Source organism: Salvelinus alpinus, chromosome 22 (assembly GCF_045679555.1).
Source record: "Salvelinus alpinus chromosome 22, SLU_Salpinus.1, whole genome shotgun sequence".
Classification (NCBI taxonomy): Eukaryota; Metazoa; Chordata; class Actinopteri; order Salmoniformes; family Salmonidae; genus Salvelinus; species Salvelinus alpinus.
The window spans coordinates 22,860,113-22,879,274 of NC_092107.1; the positions used below are offsets into that span (position 1 = coordinate 22,860,113).

The window sequence follows — 19,162 nt, forward strand, 5'->3', positions numbered from 1 at the left end:
TAATGCCAAAATAACATGCAAAACAGGAAAGCCACCAAAAATATCCATAGATATATTTTAGGCCAATATTTATTTTGTTTGCTACTATAGTTGAAGTGTTTTCTATTTACCTTTTTAGACTTCATATATTTATATTTTATTACACGCTTAATTGAACATTTCCACAAAAGTTCTAAATAAAAGGAGAAATAATCAAATATGAGTAAGTACCTTTTATTTGTTGAGAATAATACAAAATCTAATAAGAAATAGGCCTTTACATGGCGTCATTTTATATAAACTATTTATTCATTGAATTTACAGAAAATGTGCTATATTGTGATATGTCTCGTTATCGGGATATGAGATTTTGGCCATTTCGCCCAGCCCTAATCTCCGCATGTGTGGTTCCCACCGTGAAGCATGGAGGAGGAGGAGGTGTGATGGTGCTTTGCTAGAGACACTGTTAGTGATTTATTTAGAATTCAAGGCACACTTAACCAGCATGGCTACCACAGCATTCTGCAGCAATAAGCCATCCCATCTGGTTTGTGCTTAGTGGGACAATCATTTGTTTTCAACAGGACAATGACCAAAAACACACCTCCAGGCTGTGTAAGGGCTATTTGACTAAGGAGAGTGATGGAGTGCTGCATCAGATGACATGGCCTCCACAATCACCCGACCTTAACCCAATTGAGACTAGTTGGACCACAGAGTGAAGGAAAAGCAGCCAACAAGTGCTCAGCATTAGTGGAAACTTCTTCAAGACTGTTGGAAAAGCATTCCTCGTGAAGCTGGTTGACAGAATCTCAAATATAAAATATAATTTGATTCGTTGAACACTTGTTTGGTTACTACATGATTCCATGTGTGCTATTTCATAGTTGTGATATCTTCACTATTACTCTACAAAGTAGAAAATAGCAATAATAAAGAAAAACCTTTGAATGAGTGTGTCCTTTTGGTACTACAGTTGAAGTTGGAAGTTTACATTCACCTTAGCCAAATACATTTAAACTCAGTTTTTCACAATTCCTGACATTTAAACCTAGTAAAAACTCCCAGTCTTAGGTCAGTTAGGATCACCACTTTATTTTAAGAATGTGAAATGTCAGAATAATAGTGGAGAGACTTATTGATTTCAGCTTTTATTTCTTTCATCACATTCCCAGTGTGTCAGAAGTTTACATACACTCAATTCGTATTTAGTAGCATTGCCTTTAAATTGTTTAACTTGGGTCAAACGTTTTGACTAGCCTTCCACAAACTTCCCACAATAAGTTGGGTGAATTTTGGCCCATTCTTGAGGTCAATGTCCATTTGGAAGACACATTTTCAACCAAGCATTAACTTCCTGACTGATGTCTTGAGATGTTGCTTCAAGATATCCACATAATTTCCCCTCCTCATGATGCAATTTATTTTGTGAAGTGCACCAGTCCCTCCTGCAGCAAAGCACCCACACAACATGATGCTGCCACCCCCGTGCTTCATGGTTGGGATGGGGTTCTTCGGCTTGCAAGCCTCCCCCTTTTTCCTCCAAACATAGCGATGGTCGTTATGGCCAAACAGTTCTATTTTTGTTTCATCAGACCAGAGGACATTTCTCCAAAAGGTACGATCTTCGTCCCCCATGTGCAGTTGCAAAACGTAGTCTGGCTTTTTTATGGCGGTATTGGAGCAGTGGCTTCTTCCTTGCTGAGCGGCCTTTCAGGTTATGTCGATATAGGACTCATTTTACTGTGGATATACACTGCTCAAAAAAATAAAGGGAACACTTAAACAACACAATGTAACTCCAAGTCAATCACACTTCTGTGAAATCAAACTGTCCACTTAGGAAGCAACACTGATTGACAATAAATTTCACATGCTGTTGTCCAAATGGAATAGACAAAAGGTGGAAATTATAGGCAATTAGCAAGACACCCCCAATAAAGGAGTGGTTCTGCAGGTGGTGACCACAGACCACTTCTCAGTTCCTATGCTTCCTGGCTGATGTTTTGGTCACTTTTGAATGCTGGCGGTGCTTTCACTCTAGTGGTAGCATGAGACGGAGTCTACAACCCACACAAGTGGCTCAGGTAGTGCAGCTCATCCAGGATGGCACATCAATGCGAGCTGTGGCAAGAAGGTTTGCTGTGTCTGTCAGCGTAGTGTCCAGAGCATGGAGGCGCTACCAGGAGACAGGCCAGTACATCAGGAGACGTGGAGGAGGCCGTAGGAGGGCAACAACCCAGCAGCAGGACCGCTACCTCCGCCTTTGTGCAAGGAGGAGCACTGCCAGAGCCCTGCAAAATGACCTCCAGCAGGCCACAAATGTGCATGTGTCTGCTCAAACGGTCAGAAACAGACTCCATGAGGGTGGTATGAGGGCCCGACGTCCACAGGTGGGGGTTGTGCTTACAGCCCAACACCGTGCAGGACGTTTGGCATTTGCCAGAGAACACCAAGATTGGCAAATTCGCCACTGGCGCCCTGTGCTCTTCACAGATGAAAGCAGGTTCACACTGAGCACGTGACAGAGTCTGGAGACGCCGTGGAGAACGTTCTGCTGCCTGCAACATCCTCCAGCATGACCGGTTTGGCGGTGGGTCAGTCATGGTGTGGGGTGGCATTTCTTTGTGGGGCCGCACAGCCCTCCATGTGCTCGCCAGAGGTAGCCTGACTGCCATTAGGTACTGAGATGAGATCCTCAGACCCCTTGTGAGACCATATGCTGACACATGCACATTTGTGGCCTGCTGGAGGTCATTTTGCAGGGCTCTGGCAGTGCTCCTCCTTGCACAAAGGCAGAGGTAGCGGTCCTGCTGCTGGGTTGTTGCCCTCCCTCCTACTGCAGAACCACTCCTTTATTGGGGGTGTCTTGCTAATTGCCTATAATTTCCACCTTTTGTCTATTCCAATTGCACAATAGCATGTGAAATTTATTGTCAATCAGTGTTGCTTCCTAAGTGGACAGTTTGATTTCACAGAAGTGCGATTGACTTGGAGTTACATTGTGTTGTTTAAGTGTTCTCTTTATTTTTTTGAGCAGTGTAGATACTTTTGTACCTGTTTCCTCCAGCATCATCACAAGGTCCTTTGCTGCTGTTCTGGGATTGATTTGCACTTTTCGCACCAAAGTACGTTCATCTCTAGGAGACAGAACGTGTCTCCTTCCTGAGCAGTATGACGGCTGTATGGTCCCATGGTGTTTATACTTGCGTACTATTGTTTGTACAGATGCTCCCAAGGATGATCCAGACTTGTGGAGGTCTACAATTTCTTTTGATTTTCCCATGATGTCAAGCAGGGGCAGTGAGTTTGAAGGTAGGCCTTGAAATACATCCACAAGGACACCTCCAATTGACTCAAATTATGTCAATTAGCCTATCAGAAGCTTCTAAAGCCATGCCATAATTTTCTGGAGTTTTCCAAGCTGTTTAAAGGCACAGTCAACTTAGTGTATGTAAACTTCTGACCCACTGGAATTGTGATACAGTGAATTGTAAGTGAAATAATCGGTCTGTAAACAATTGTTGGAAAAATGACTTGTGTCGTGCACAAAGTAGATGTCCTAACCTACTTGCCAAAACTATCGTTTGTTAACAAGAAATTTGTGGAGTGGTTGAAAAACAAGTTATAATGACTCCAACCTAAGTGTATGTAAACTTCCCATTTCAACTGTATATGTGGTTGTTATACCTACTTTCGTTAAATGCCCTGATTGTAAGTCGCTCTGGGTAATAAAGTCTGCTAAATGACTTAATGCCATCGAATGAATAAAGACACCGTTGTACAAGAAAATATAAAAATATCTACTTTATTACAGAGGTTCCAGAAAGTTTATTACCCTACTATACTACTACTACTTTACATGTATAACGTTATTGTTAAATCTAACAATACAAGTTTATAAATATTTTGGTACCCTTCCCCATATATTTGCCTCGGCACAATCCTGTCTCGGCGCTCAACAGACAATTCCTCCAACCTCATGGCTTGGTTTTTGCTCTGACATGCACTGTCAACTGTGGAACCATATATAGACAGGTGCGTGCCTTTCCAAATCATGTCCAATCAATTGAATTTACCACAAGCGGAATCCAATGAAGTTTTAGAAACATCTTAGACCATGTCATCATATACTACTAGAACTACTTTACATGTTTAATGCTATTGTTAAATCTCATTGATTCTATGGAGAGGGCCAACGGGTAACAGTCTAGTTTCAGTCATTGATAAGGTTGGATAGCCTTGCATTAAGGAGGAGTGAGGAATGTGGGCTGAGGTAATAGAACTGACAAGGAACAATTTTTTAACACACACCACCTAAGTTCCTGCCTAGCAACAGAGATGTATTGGCTGTCTAGATCTGCAAAGAGGAGACTCCGCCTAATAGGAGGGTATAAATACTTGTGCTGGTAGAAACATGTTTTTGTCTTTTCAGCTGTTTGACCCAGTGGGTGAATAAACTTGGTTTGAGCAATGAGTAGTGTTTAGTTTTTTTTCATTCTGTCAGAACCTAACAAAGGGCACGGGGGTAAATGAGAATGCAAAGCCCCATGCTACAGTATATTGGTGCTCTTGCTATCCCTGTCATTCTTTAATGCGTTTATTTACTCATCCACTAATTTGTACATCCATTCATTCTTCAATTGTTCAGTTGATAGTTCTTATATAACATTCACTCATGTTGTTCACCACATTGACGTTATATTCAGTCGTTCCAACCCATCCACTTATTATTGCTATCATCTGTTGTCTTACCATACATTATTTCCAGTGGAAGACAGGGTTGGTGGCGAGGTTTGAGGTTCATCTTGTTTCGCTGTTCCCCATCATGAGCAATAGAGCACAATTTGTTTTCTACATTGTGTTTCGGGAACTACATGCACGTAAGTAGCATCCAGGTGAAGTTCGGTGGCCGCAGGAAACACAACCTATTAGATTACAGATAGACCCAACTGCAGCCAATCCAGTTAGAAAAATACACAATTGCAGCCTACGGGATTACAGAGCAACACAGCTGTAGCCTATAGACTTACAGAGAAACAGAGGAGTATAACGCTCTCAGGAACAGGCCCATTGGGATGGTGCTGGTGTGTGTTTGGAGGAGTGGGGGTTCTTGTTTAACATGGGTAGTACCTAGAATCCACATAACAACATTCAAAATGTTCAACAAAAGAGCAAAAACCCATGAGGTGGACAGAAATATATAGGATGATATGTAAAGAAGCAGATTTCCCATTAATAAGGAATACAAAAATATTGGACATGTTTCAGTTAAAATTCAAAAAGCACAGATATAAACCATGTTAAATAATCTTGACTTTTAAAACAAACAATTGACATTATATATTCAATAATTTACAGAGATTGTTTGTCAAAGTCTTCAGCAGCAAGTATGACAGAAAATATGCCCTTTTTTTTGTGTGTGAACCTATTACAGTCCATGTTTTCCTGCAAAAATAAAATGAAAAATAAAATGAAAACGTCGAAAGCAACTTTACTGGCTTCCAAGCCTTTACAGAGGTGCCTCTACGGAAGAGACTGTTACAATGTAGCCCTACGAGTTGATATGATACGCTCCAACCACATACACTTGGTAACAATGCCGTACCAGTGACAACTTTCCGTCGTCACAAAATAACAATGTTAGAAATCCACAGCAACATAGAGTTGGCTCTGCCATTAGATCTGTGAAAGCCATTACGGGTTTCAGCTAGACAGTTATACCGTGTCAGTATTAGTACCAACAGCTCCGATATGGGACTATTCCTGCCTGACTGGATGTTTAGATGACAACACTATTGACATTGTGTGTCTATATAACATGTAACACATTATTTAAGAGGATCCTCTAAAGAACCTATTTACAAACTACTAGAATGAAGCACAATTTGTTGCTGACAGGGACATGGAAGAACCCAGTAGCATGTAACAGAAGACAAAGTTCAAGTAACCCTAGTGACTACTGTAGCCATTTGGAGGCTTGGTATGATGCTGTGGAAGCATCAGAGTTGTGTGGTGGGGACACTGGCCTGGAAGCCAAACTGGCCAAAATGTAAATAAAATGTAAATGACCGTAACAAGAAACAAAAGCAACAAAAAGCCAATAAGTGATTAAAAAAAATATATATATGACGTGGGGGACTGGGCAGGTTTGAGACTGGGCAGTCCTCAGGTGAGACTGGGCAGGTTTGCCGCTTTGTTGCCTGAGGAAGTGGTGCGGTGAGGCGGAGTACCGTTGAGTAGTACCATACCGGTGCTAAGAGGAGGAGCTGGGTTACAGCATCAACACTGCAGGTCCGGGTTGTGAGGTCCAGGTTATGGATTGTGAGGTTTGGTTTACAATGTCCAAGCTGTGAAGTCTGGATTGCAAAATCCGGATGAAGAAGTAAGGATTGTGAAATCCAGATTACGAGGTCTGGATTGTAATGTCCAGTAATAGTTTTGTCCCGTCTGGTTTGTGGGGCCTGACTGGTGAGGTCTGGTTGTGAATCTGTGAGGTCCATTCTATGAGGTCTGTTCTATGACAAGGAAGTCTAAATTCACTGGAGAGCACCCATCTTCATTCTGTTAGAGAGAAAAAAGACACATTTTAGAAAAGAGATAACAGATTCCACCTGAAAGACGACAATACAAAGCCATGTTTATTGTGTGTGAGTGAGTGAGTGAGAGAGAGATGGGGGGGTGGGGGAATCAGCTCATCTTCATGGACTTACCAGGAACAGTGTGCACTCAGACAGTCTCTCTCCCTCCCTCAACTTTCCTGGGCTGTCTGGGTCTAAGAGGAAAGGGTTGACAAATCAGCATCACCGTTTCCCTGGCAACCAGCAGTAGCACACAGGAGGATATGGGGTGGGAGTGCTAGATTTGGGTGACCAAACCAATTGGCGTATAGGGGTAGGCATCTCCCTGCAACCTTCCCATATGCATCTCCCACTCAACCCCCCCACACAAAGCACCCCTAAACTGTGTGTTTGTGACAGGGCTGTAGGAATGTCCTGTTCCTAGTCCTTCCCTCTAGCCTATCTGATCCAGTTATATATATATATATATATATATGAATGAGGGAGAGAGAAAGAAAGACGGCTGCAGGCAATGACGTCCCTGTCTGTCCCCGTCTGTCTAGAGATGTGATTACACCATTAGACTGACGGGGACATCCAGCATCAGCAGCCCCATCCCGCTCATCACTCACCCAGAGGTGTCTCTCTCTCTCACTAACACACACTGTGCCAGCTATACCAAATCACTTCCACTAATGTCAACCTATTATGGCCATTATCACAAATTACAACTTGCACACACACACCTCTGGCCTGGGTTCTAGAGCTATGGGCTGCTACAGTAGGTTGGTTCGCTGCAAACTTCCCCTTGCCATGCTGCTGCCCCCTCTCTTCATCCTCTCCCTCTCCCCCTCCTGGTGCTGAGGGGCTGGTACACTGTTCTCTCCATCTCATCTTTCAATGCATATTTTTCTGACAGCTGCTGCTTTCCTAGAATCCAGGTCAGGTGCATGCAGGGAGAACGAGAGGGTATGAGATTGACACACAGTGTCTGTCACACAGCTAGCTACAGGTTCCAGGTCACAACCACTGGACAGTGGACACTAGTGTGTCACCTGCTCTTTACATGACAGACTGACCAGGTGAATCCAGGTGAGAGCTATAATCCCTTATTGATTTCACCTGTTAAATCCACTTCAAATCAGTGTAGACGAAGAGGAGCCGACAGGTTAAAGGATTTTTAAGACTTGAGACATGGATTGTGTGTGTGCAATTCAGAGGGTTAATTAAGTATCTTTGAACGGGGTATGGTAGTACTGTAGGTGCCAAGCGCACTAGTTTGTGTCAAACTGCAACGGTGCTGGGTCAAACAGTTTCCTGTGTGTATCAATAATGGTCCACCACCCAAGGGACATCCAGCCAACTTGACACAACTGTGGGAAGCATTGGAGTCAACATGGGCCAGCATCCCTGTTGAACGCTTTCGGCACCTTGTAGGCGGGGGGGGGCGCAACTTAATATTAGGAAGGTGTTCTTAAGGTTTTGTACACTCAGTGTATGTTTGGACCTCCGGGGGTAGTACACCCCAATCTATTACAGAATGTAATATAATAGCCTGTAATGTGTCTACACTTGGTCTAGGTCAGGAATCTTCAACTAGAGGGCCAGAAAATTCTAAACTGCAAATTGACCGCAAGAAATCCAAATGGATATAATATTTTACCAAAACAGAATCATTTCAAACCTTGCTAACATTTGCATACGATAACATACTGTATATTTCTCTCTTATAAGTGGGAATACTTTGGAACAGATTTCCAAAATTAAAATCACTTGGAGCTGATTTGCTGGTGTTTTTACAGTCTTATGTCGTTCCCCTTTGTGTCATAAAAAAAAAATGGCCACCAGTTGGGGAACCCTGGTCTAGGTGCTCTAGGATATAGGCTAGTTTGTCATCTGACTGTGAAATCTGATTGAAGATATCGGTGTCAATTGACAAGTGAATATAGGCCAAACGTTTATAAAAATTGTGGCTGAAACATGCTGCCGGAAGGGACGTGTACTCAGCAGGAGCTGGAGAGAGGTGGGACTGGGCCTCTGTGCAAAGCTGTAGGAAAAGAGGGAGTCCCAGCGCAGCGCTTGGGTCCTCAGCAGAGCTGGAGGAGTGATGTGGGTCCCATCTTGGAGGAGAATGAGAAACATCCTCACTCAGTGTACAGCCACATTTTTACTCCATGCAAGTACACAAGAATGCAATTAGGTATGCAAAATGGTGATCCTGCGTACTTGCATCAAGCTACAAATTGCTGGGCTGTACACATTTGCATATTTTTGCATTAGAACAGCTAATTTCCTTAGCTTGTGTCGCTCTCAGAGCACACCCCAACACTCACAATTTTTACAGATCCAAAATGTTTCGGTCAAATACATTTAAACTCAGTTTTTCACAATTCCTGACATTTAATCATAGTAAAATTCCCTGTCTTAGGTCAGTTAGGATCACCTCGTTATTTTAAGAATGTAAAATGTCAGAATAATAGTAGAGAGAATGATTTATTTCAGCTTTTATTTCTTTCATCACAATCCAGGAAATTTGGTTGTGCTATTAGATGAAGCAGTGTTAACACATTAAGTTGTTGTATAAAAAAATATATATATATATCTGGCATTGAATTCACATTTAAACATTGTTATGCTTTTAAATGGTTAAAACATTGGGAATTCAATTCTGGCTGTCTGTGTGGGTGAAAATAGGTTGGAATGTCATTGATCAACGTATCTACCAAATACTACCCAATTCTCCCCGTTGAACTGACGTGGTGTGCCCAGTGAAATAGGCCTAAACATGTCTACAACATCATATGCAGATTCAGTGTGCAGAATGACATGCGCGCGCACACACACACACGCTATGGCAACACTAGTCAGGAGCTCCTTTTAAGGGATCAACTCCACACGAGAGCAGGGGGCAGAATTGCCAGGGCTTAGGCGTGCATGGGTGGGGGGGGGGGTTACACTTTTAGCCTATGCACATCCCCAGTGAGGGGATAGCATTACCATCGCGCACAGAGGAGCGACCACAAAATGCGTCGACATTCTCTCCAACCTACGTCAGACCACAGGTCATGTTCAGAAACCGGACATCTAGCACTCAATCACTTACTCAGCCCCACAGGACCAAATATCTGCACCGTCTCAAGTGTGTGCACACATAAGAGAGCACCACAACACACAGGCTAAAATATAAGCACACATTCAGTTGGCTAGGCCAAGCCTCGATATCAATTCATATGCGTTTCTCTGTATTAAAGCCTGGAACTACATACAAACACAGCACTTTGTATGTCTCTGTCGGTCTGTCTGTCACACCAGCAATACAACGCCATCCACTCATTTCAACTGTTAATGACCAACTATTGAAATATCTCAACTAAATAAATAGTAAAATGCTTGACTGAGAGTCTGAGACGTCAGCTAACCTATAGGCTAACGCTCATAGGTTGAGTCTAAACCATCTCCAAGATGTGCTCTAGCCTAGCGGCACTATGATAACATCAATTACTTTAAACCCTTTAGAACCCCGTCGACGGCCATTCTTTAAATAAGTTTAGAGGCCGCAAACGGCATTTTCTGACAATGCCTATGTGTGTCAATATCGCAAAATGAACTGGCTAACAACCTATTGTCGTATTTAAGTGGCTGTTGTCATCGACCAGCAACCGGAAACGGGGTATGCTGTCAGAATGACAGCGCCAAAGCAGTCACGGCGCTTCACTTTGGAAGAGCCTGCATCTATGTTGGTTACGGATATGGATTTGGACACGTTCTTGCACTTTGAAAGCACTGATGATTTCGAAATGAGTGAAATACAGTGGAAGTCGGAAGTGTACATACATCTTAGCAAAATACAATTAAACTCAGTCCTCAAGTCCTGACATTTAATCCTAGTAAAAATGTCCTGTCTTATGTCAGTTAGGATCACCATTTTATTTTAACAATGTGAAATGTCAGAATAATAGTAGAGAGAATGAATTATTTCAGCACTGATTTCTTTCATCACATTCCCAGTGGGTCAGAAGTTTACAAACACTCAATTCGTATTTGGTAGCATTGCCTTTAAATTGTTTAACTTGAGTCAAATGTTTTGTGTAGCCTTCCACAAGCTTCCCACAATAAGTTGGGTGAAGTTTGGCTCATTCCTCCTGACAGAGCTGGTGTAACTGAGTCAGGTTTTTAGGCCTCCTTGCTCGCACCCGCTTTTTCAGTTCTGCCCACAAATGTTCTATAGGATTGAGGTCAGGGCTTTGTGATGGCCACTCCAATACCTTGACTTTGTTGTCCTTAAGCCATTTTGCCACAACTTTGGAAGTTTGCTTGGGGTCATTGTCCATTTGGAAGACCCATTTGCGATCAAGCTTTAACTTCCTGACTGATGTCTTGAGATGTTGCTTCAATATATCCACATCATTTTCCTTTCTAATGATGCCATCTATTTTGTGAAGTGCAGCAGTCCCTCCTGCAGCAAAGCACCTCCACAACATGATGCTGCCACCCCCGTGCTTCACGGTTGGGATGGTGTTCTTAGTCTTGCAAGCCTCCCCCTTTTTCCTCCAAACATAACGATGGTCATTATGGCCAAACAGTTCTATTTTTGTTTCATCAGACCAGAGGACATTTCTCCAAAAAGTACGATCTTTGTCCCCATGTGCAGTTGCAAACCATAGTCTGGATTTTTTATGGCGGTATTGGAGCAGTGGCTTCTTCCTTGCTGAGCGGCCTTTCAGGTTATGTCGATATAGGACAAATTCTACTGTGGATATAGATGCTTTTGGACCGGTTTCCTCCAGCATCTTCACACGGTCCATTGCTGTTGTTCTGGGATTGATTTGCACTTTTCGCACCAAAGTATGTACATCTCTAGGAGACAGAACCCGTCTCCTTCCTGAGCAGTATAACGGCTGCGTGGTCCCATGGTGTTTATACTTGCATACTATTGTTTGTACAGATGAACGTGGTACCTTCAGGTGTTTGGAAATTGCCTTCAAGGATAAACCAGACTTGTGGAGGTCTACAATTTTCTTTGAGGTCTTGGCTGATTTCTATTGATTTTCCCATGATGTCAAGCAAAGAGGCACTGAGTTTGAAGGTAGGCCTTGAAATACATCCACAGGTACACCTCCAATTGACTCAAATGATGTCAATTAGCCTATCAGAAGCTTCTAAAACCATGACATACATTTCTGGAATTTTCCAAGCTGTTTAAAAGGCACAGTCAACTTAGTGTATGTAAACTTCTGACCCACTGGAATTGTGATTCAGTGAGTTATAAGTGAAATAATTGTTCTATAAACAATTGCTGGAAAAATTACTTGTCATGCACCAAGTAGATGTCCTAAACGACTTGCCAAAACTATAGTTTGTTAACTTCTTATGGCTGGGGGGCAGTATTGAGTAGCTTGGATGAATAAGGTACCCAGAGTAAACTGCCTGCTACTCAGGCCCAGAAGCTAAGATATGCATACTATTAGTAGATTTGGATAGAAAACACTCTGAAGTTTTTAAAACTGTTTGAATGATGTCTATGAGTATAACAGAACTCATATGGCAGGCAAAAACCTGAGAAAAAATCCAACCAGGAAGAGGGAAATCTAAGGTTTGTAGGTTTTTAAGTCTTTGCCTATACAGTGTAAAATTTGGTCCGATTGCACTTCCTAAGACTTCCACTAGATGTCAACAGTCTTTAGAACCTTGTTTCAGTCTTCTACTATGAAGGGGGAGCGAATAAGAGCTGTTTGAACCAGGTGTCTGGCAGAATGCCATGAGCTAAGTCTCGCGAGCTGCATTCCCTTTAATTTCTAAAGACAAAGGAATTATCCGGTTGGAACATTATTGAAGATTTATGATAAAAACATCCTAAAGATTGATTATATACATCGTTTGACATGTTTCTACGAACTGTAATATAACTTTTTTGACTTTTCGTCTGGACCTAGTGCTCGCGCCTTGTGAATTTGGATTTGTGAACTAAACGCGCGAAAAAAAGGAGGTATTTGGACATAAATGGACTTTAACATACATCTTGAATAACGTTCCAAACGGAGAATTACATTGACTTCAGTTGAGCGATGGAACGGAGCTGCCTCCCACGTGAACGCGCGTGGTCACCTCATGGCTTTGGTTACTCATTCCTGTCTCCTTCGGCCCCCCTTCACAGCAGAGTCATCAGACAAAGTTCTATTGACTGTTGACATCTAGTGGAAGCCGCAGGAAGGGAAATTCATCCATATCTCACTGTAATATCAATGAGAGCTTGGTTGAAAAACGACCAGCCTCAGAAAAATTCCAAACAGGAAGTGGAACTTCTCAGGTTTTTGCCTGCCATATGAGTTATGTTATACTCACAGACATAATTCAAATAGTTTTAGAAACTTCAGAGTGATTTCTATCCAATACTAATAATAATATGCATATATTAGCAACTATGACTGAGGAGCAGGCCGTTTACTCTGGGCACCTCTGTGCACCTTTCATCCAAGCTACTCAATACTGCCCCTGCAGCCATAAGAAGTTAATGACTCCAACCTAAGTGTATGTAAACTTCCGACTACACCTGTATGTAAACAGCAGATGCATGTATGGTGTTGTCGATGTTAGATGCTGTGAAATTTAGGGAATAGCTCTCAGATGAGCAAATCCTGTCATGGTACAAGTGAGCACATCAGCGGTAGAGCTTGAATGATTGCTCTCTGTCTCATGGAAATAGCTGACTATATACAGCTAAACACTGCAACTAACTAGTTGGTTGTTTAGTCTTGTTTCTACTGATGTAATTCACATGGAAACGGCCCAAGCTGCTTGCTATAACTAGGTAGCTAGTTAATCTGGCAGGCCAGAAAAAATTGTGGTAAATTTAGGCTGCGCTTGCAAATAGTCAACCTCTGCTGTTGCTTTCACTATCAAGTCATGCAGACAACCAGCTAACTAGCAGCCAAAATGGAGATTAGAGTCATGTGTGTTAATCTGTTGGGCTTAGGTTAGGGTTTTTCATGTTTGCTGTTGTGTTATGGTAAAAGCCTGCGTAGTGGAGCTCATATGATACTGAGTTGCAGTGATATTTGTATAGATAGCCAGCTAAGAGGTTGCTTTTTTTGTCCCTATTCACTTGGAAATTGTCCAGCTTTGTAACTAATTCAACAAGTTGACTGGAGGCAACATTGTGCTTTGCTTGTGACGCTGTCACTTAATCGTCTTACTCCCTCCCTACAAAGACAACCATCAAAATACATGAAAGAACTATTCTAAGCCTGTTTGGCTAAATTGCAAGTGTTGTCTTAATCATCTTTTATTGTCAACATCCTAAATAAAAAATTGTTGATGTATTTGTATTTATTATGGACCCCCACTGGGATCCAGCAAAATTAAGGCAGTTTATACAATTTTAAAAACATTACAATACATTCACAACACAGTGTGCGCCCTCAGGCTCCTACTCCACCACTACCACATATCTACAGTACTAAATCTGTGTGTATGTGTGAGTATAGTACGTATGTTATCGTGTGTGTTTGCACGCGTCTGTGCCTATGTTTGCGTTGCTTCACAGTTCCCGCTGTTAGGTGTTATTTTTTAAATCGTTTTTTAAAAATCAAATTTTACTGCTTGCATTAGTTACTTGATGTGGAATACAGTTCCATGTAGTCATGGCTCTATGTAGTACTGTGCCCCTCCCATAGTCTGTTGTGGACTTGGGGACTGTGAAGAGACCTCTGGTGGCATGTCCTGTGTGGTATGCATGGGTGTCTGAGCTGTGTGCCTGTAGTTTAGACAGACAACTCGGTGCATTCAACATGTCAAAACCTCTCATAAATACAAGTAGTGATGAAGTCAATCGCTCCTCCACTTTGAGCCAGGAGAGATTGACATAGGTATTATTAATATTAGCTCTCTGTGTACATCCAAGGGCCAGCTGTGCTAACCTATTCTGAGCCAATTGCAATTTTCCTAAGTCCTTTTTTGTGGCACCTGACCAAACGACTGAACAGTAGTCAAGGTGTGACAAAACTACGCCTGTAGGACCTGCCTTGATGATAGTGTTGTTAAGGCGGCAGAGAATTGCTTTATTGTGGACATACTTCTCCCCGTGTTAGCTACTGTTGTATCAATATATTTTGACCATGACAGCTTACAATTTAGGGTTACTCCAAGCAGTTTAGTCATCTCAACTTGCTCAATTTCCACATTATTTATTACAAGATGTAGTTGTTTAGTGAATGTTTTGTCCCAAATACAATGCATTTAGTTTTAGAAAAATGTAGGGCTCACTTATTCCTTGCCACCCACTCTGAACCTAACTACAGCTCTTTGTTAAGTGTTGCAGTCATTTCAGTCGCTGTAGTAGCTGACGTGTATAGTGTTGAGTCATCCGCATACATAGACACTCTGGCTTTACTCAAAGTCAGTGGCATATCGTTAGTAAAAATGTTAAATAGCAAGGGGCCTAAACAGCTACCCTGGGTAATTCCTAATTCTACCTGGATTATGTTTGAGAGGTTTCCATTAAAGAAAACCCTCTGCGTTCTGTTCTACAAGTAACTCTTTATCCACATTGTAGCAAGGGGTGCAAAGCCATAACACATACTTTTTTTTCCAGCAGCAGACTATGATCGATAATGTCAAAAGCTAGCCCCCACAATCTTTTATCATCAATTTCTCTCAGCCAGTCAATCATTTGTGTAAATGCTGTGCTTGTTGAGTGTCCTTCCCTATAAGAGTGCTGAAAGTCTTGTCAATTTGTTTACTGTGAAATAGCATTGTATCTGGTCAAACACTAAGGGTTGGTAACAGGCTGGTTGGTCGGCTATTTGAGCCAGTAAAGGGGGCTTTACTATTCTTGGGTAGTGGAATGACTTTAGCTTCCCTCCAGGCCTGAGGGCACACGCTCTCTAGTAGGCATAAATTGAAGAGGTGGCAAATAGGAGTGGGAATAGTCTGCTATTATCCTCAGTAATTTTACATCCAGATTGTCAGACCCCGTTGGCTTGTCATTGTTGATAGACAACAATAATTTTTCACCTCTTCCACACTGACTTTACGTAATTCAAAAGTACAATTCTTGTCTTTCATAAATTGATCCTATATACTTGGATGTGTAGTGTCAGTGTTTGTTGCTGGCATGTCATACCTAAGTTTGCTTATCGTGCCAGTGAAAAAGTCATGAAAGTAGTTGGCAATATCAGTGGGCTTTGTGATGATGACCATCTGATTCAATGAATGATGGAGCCGTCAATGATGAATGATGGAGAGCCCCCCTCCCAAATTTAATTTAAGGTGCCCCAAAGCTTTTTACTAGCATTTTTTATATAATTGATCTTTGTTTCATAGTATAGTTTTTTAAATTTAGTTTATTCACCTGACTTCCTTCTGCAGTACGTTTGCCAATCAGTTGGGCTGCCAGACTTATTTGCCATACCTTTCAACCATACAATTTTTGATTCCTCATCAATCCATGGGGATTTAACAGTTTTTAGTCATTTTCTTAATAGGTGTGTGCTTATTAGTAACTGCTTTAAAGTAACTGCTTATTGGATACTGCTTTAAAGCAAATTTCTGCAGCATTAGTAAAGATGTGAGCAATACATGTTGATGATTTAATTCCTGTGCTATTTGTAACTACCCTGGTAGGTTGACTGACAACCTGAACCAGGTTGCAGGCACTGCTTACAGTTTGAATTTTTTTCTTGAGTGGGCAGCTTGATGATAGCCAATCAATATTTAAAAATGACCCAGAAAATATACTTCTGTTGATAACACAAACTCAGCAAAAAAAGAAATGTCCCCTTTTCAGGACCCTGTCTTTCAAAGATAATTCATAAAAATCCAAATAACTTCACAGATCTTCATTGTAAAGGGTTTAAACACTGTTTCCCATGCTTGTTCAATGGAACAAACAATTTATGAACATGCACCTGTGGAACGGTCGTTAACACACTAACAGCTTACAGACGGTAGGCAATTAAGGTCACAGTTATGAAAACATAGGACACTAAAGAGGCCTTTCTATTGACTGAAAAACACCAAAAGAAAGATGACCAGGGTCCCTGCTCATCTGCGTGAACGTGCCTTAGGCATGCTCCAAGGAGGCATGAGGACTGCAGATGTTGCCTAGGCAAAAAATTGCAATGTCCGTACGGTGAGACAACTAAGACAGCGCTACAGGGAGACAGGAAGGACAGCTGATCGTTCTCGCAGTGGCAGACCACGTGTAACAACACCTGCACAGGATCGTTACATCCGAAAACACCTGCGGGACAGGTACAGGATGGCAACAACAACTGCCCGAGTTACACCAAGAATGCACAATCCCTCCATCAGTGCTCAGACAGTCCAGCCTCTCTCAGCCTGTTGCGGGCAGAGGGTTTGTAGGCCTGGTCCTCACCAGACATCACCGGCAATAACATTGCCTATGGGCACAAACCCACCGTCGCTGGACCAGACAGGACTGGCAAAAAGTGCTCTTCACTGACGAATTACAGTTTTGTCTCACATGGGGTGATGGTCGGATTCACGTTTATCGTCGAAGGAATGAGCGTTACACCGAGGCCTGTACTCTGGAGCGGGATCGATTTGGAGGTGGTTCCGTCATGGTCTGGGGCGGTGTGTCACCGCATCATCAGACTGAGCTTGTCGTCATTGCAGGCAATCTCAACGCTGTGCGTTACAGGGAAGACCTCCTCCTCCCTCATGTGGTACCCTTCCTGCAGGCTCATCCTGACATGACCCTGCAGAATGACAATGCCACCAGCCATACTGCTCGTTCTGTGCGTGATTTCCTGCAAGACAGGAATGTCAGTGTTCAGGGACACATTCCCTTTGTTCAGGGACACATTATTCCATTTCTGTTAATCACATGTTCAGTTTATGTCTCAGTTGTTAAATATTATGTTCATACACATATTTACACATGTTAAGTTTGCTGAAAATAAACACAGTTGACAGTGAGAGGATGTTACATTTTTTGCCGAGTGTACATTATCAAGCATTTCATACATATTATCCAGATACTGACTGTTAGCACTTGGTGGTCTATAGCAGCTTACCACAAGAATGGTCTTTGGGTGAGGCAGATGAACCTATAGCCATATTACTTCAACATAATTTGAACATTAGATCGTGTCTAAGCTTTACAGGTATGTGGTTCGGAATATAGACCGCAACAACACACCCGTTGGCATTTGTCTTTTCGGAAATTGTTATAACCATGTATCGCTACCACAGTATCAAAGGTATTAAGTGAGTTTCAGTTATAGTCAGAATATGAAAGTAATCTGTTACAAGCAAGTTATTGACTTAATGGACCTTGTTTCTTAGGCTACATACAGTTGAAGTTGGAAGTTTACATACACTTAGCTTGGAGTCATTAAAACTAGTTTTCAACCACTCCACAAATTTCTTGTTAACAAAGTATAGTTTGGCAAGTCGGTTAGGACATCTACTTTGTGCATGAAAACAAGTAATTTTCCAACAATTGTTTACAGACAGATTATTTCGATATCACAATTCCAGTGGGTCAGAAATGTACATACAATAAGTTGACTGTGCCTTTAAACAGCTTGGAAAATTCATGGCTTTAGAAGCTTCTGATTGGCTCAAATGATGTCAATTAGCCTATTGAAGGTGTACCAGTGGATGTATTTCAAGGCCTTCAAACTCCGTGCCTCTTTGCTTGACATCATGGGGAAATCAAAATAAATCAGCCAAGACCTCAGAAAAACAATTGTAGACCTCCACAAGTCTGGATCTTCCTTGGGAGCAATTTCCAAAAGCCTGAAGGTACCACATTCATCTGTACAAACAATAGTACGCAAGTATAAACACCATGGGACCATGCAGCTGTCACACCGCTCAGGAAGGAGACCTGTTCTGTCTCCTAGAGATTAACTTACTTTTGTATGAAAAGTGCAAATCACAACAGCAAAGGACCTTGTGAAGATGCTGGAGGAAGCAGGTACAAAAGTATCTATATTCACAGTAAAACTAATCCTATAGCCACTGCTCCAAAACAGACATAAAGCCAGACTACGGTTTGCAACTGCATATGGCGACAAAGATCGTACTTTATGGAAAAATGTCCTCTGGTCTGATGAAACAAAAATAGAATTGTTTGGCCATAATGACCATCATTATGTTTTGAGGAAAAAGTGGGATGCTTGCAAGCCGAAGAACACCATCCCAACCGTGAAGCACGGGGGTGGCAGCATCATTGTGTGAGGGTGCTTTGCTGCAGGAGGGACTGGCGCACTTCACAAAATAGATGGCATCATGAGGTAGGAAAATTATGTGGATATATTGAAGCAACATCTCAAGACATCAGTCAGGAAGTTAAAGCTCGGTCACAAATGGGTCTTCCAAATGGACAATGACCCCAAGCATACTTCCAAAGTTGTGGCAAAATGGCTTCAGGACAACAAAGTCAAGGTACTGGAGTGGCCATCACAAAGCCCTGACCTGTGCGAGCAAGGAGGCCTACAAACCTGACTCAGTTACACCAGCTCGGTCAGGAGGAATGGGCCAAATTCCCCCAACTTACTGTGGGAAGCTTGTGGAAGGCTACCTGAAACGTTTGACCCAAGTTAAACGTCTTAAAAGGCAAGGCTACCAAATGTAAACTTCTGACTCACTGGGAA

The 19,162-nt window shown here is 42.2% G+C and overlaps 1 protein-coding gene across 3 annotated transcripts in view; it reads right to left on the reverse strand.

The window, feature by feature from the left end:
• Window positions 1-3,771: 3,771 nt before the first annotated feature.
• Window positions 3,772-19,162, reverse strand: part of irs1 (insulin receptor substrate 1) — a 56,698-nt gene continuing 41,307 nt past the window's right edge. Inside the window, exons 2-3 of one of the 3 annotated variants that reach the window (XR_011669856.1) lie at window positions 6,693-17,308; window positions 3,772-6,543 (exon numbers count right to left, since the gene is read on the reverse strand). Coding sequence is in view for 2 of the 3 variants with exons in the window: in XM_071359542.1 (XP_071215643.1) it covers window positions 6,484-6,543; window positions 6,693-6,754 (122 nt within the window). In the remaining variant the exon portion in view is untranslated. The remainder of the gene's footprint in view (window positions 6,544-6,692; window positions 17,309-19,162) is intronic. The other 2 variants (XM_071359542.1, XM_071359543.1) reach the window with 2 other exon arrangements.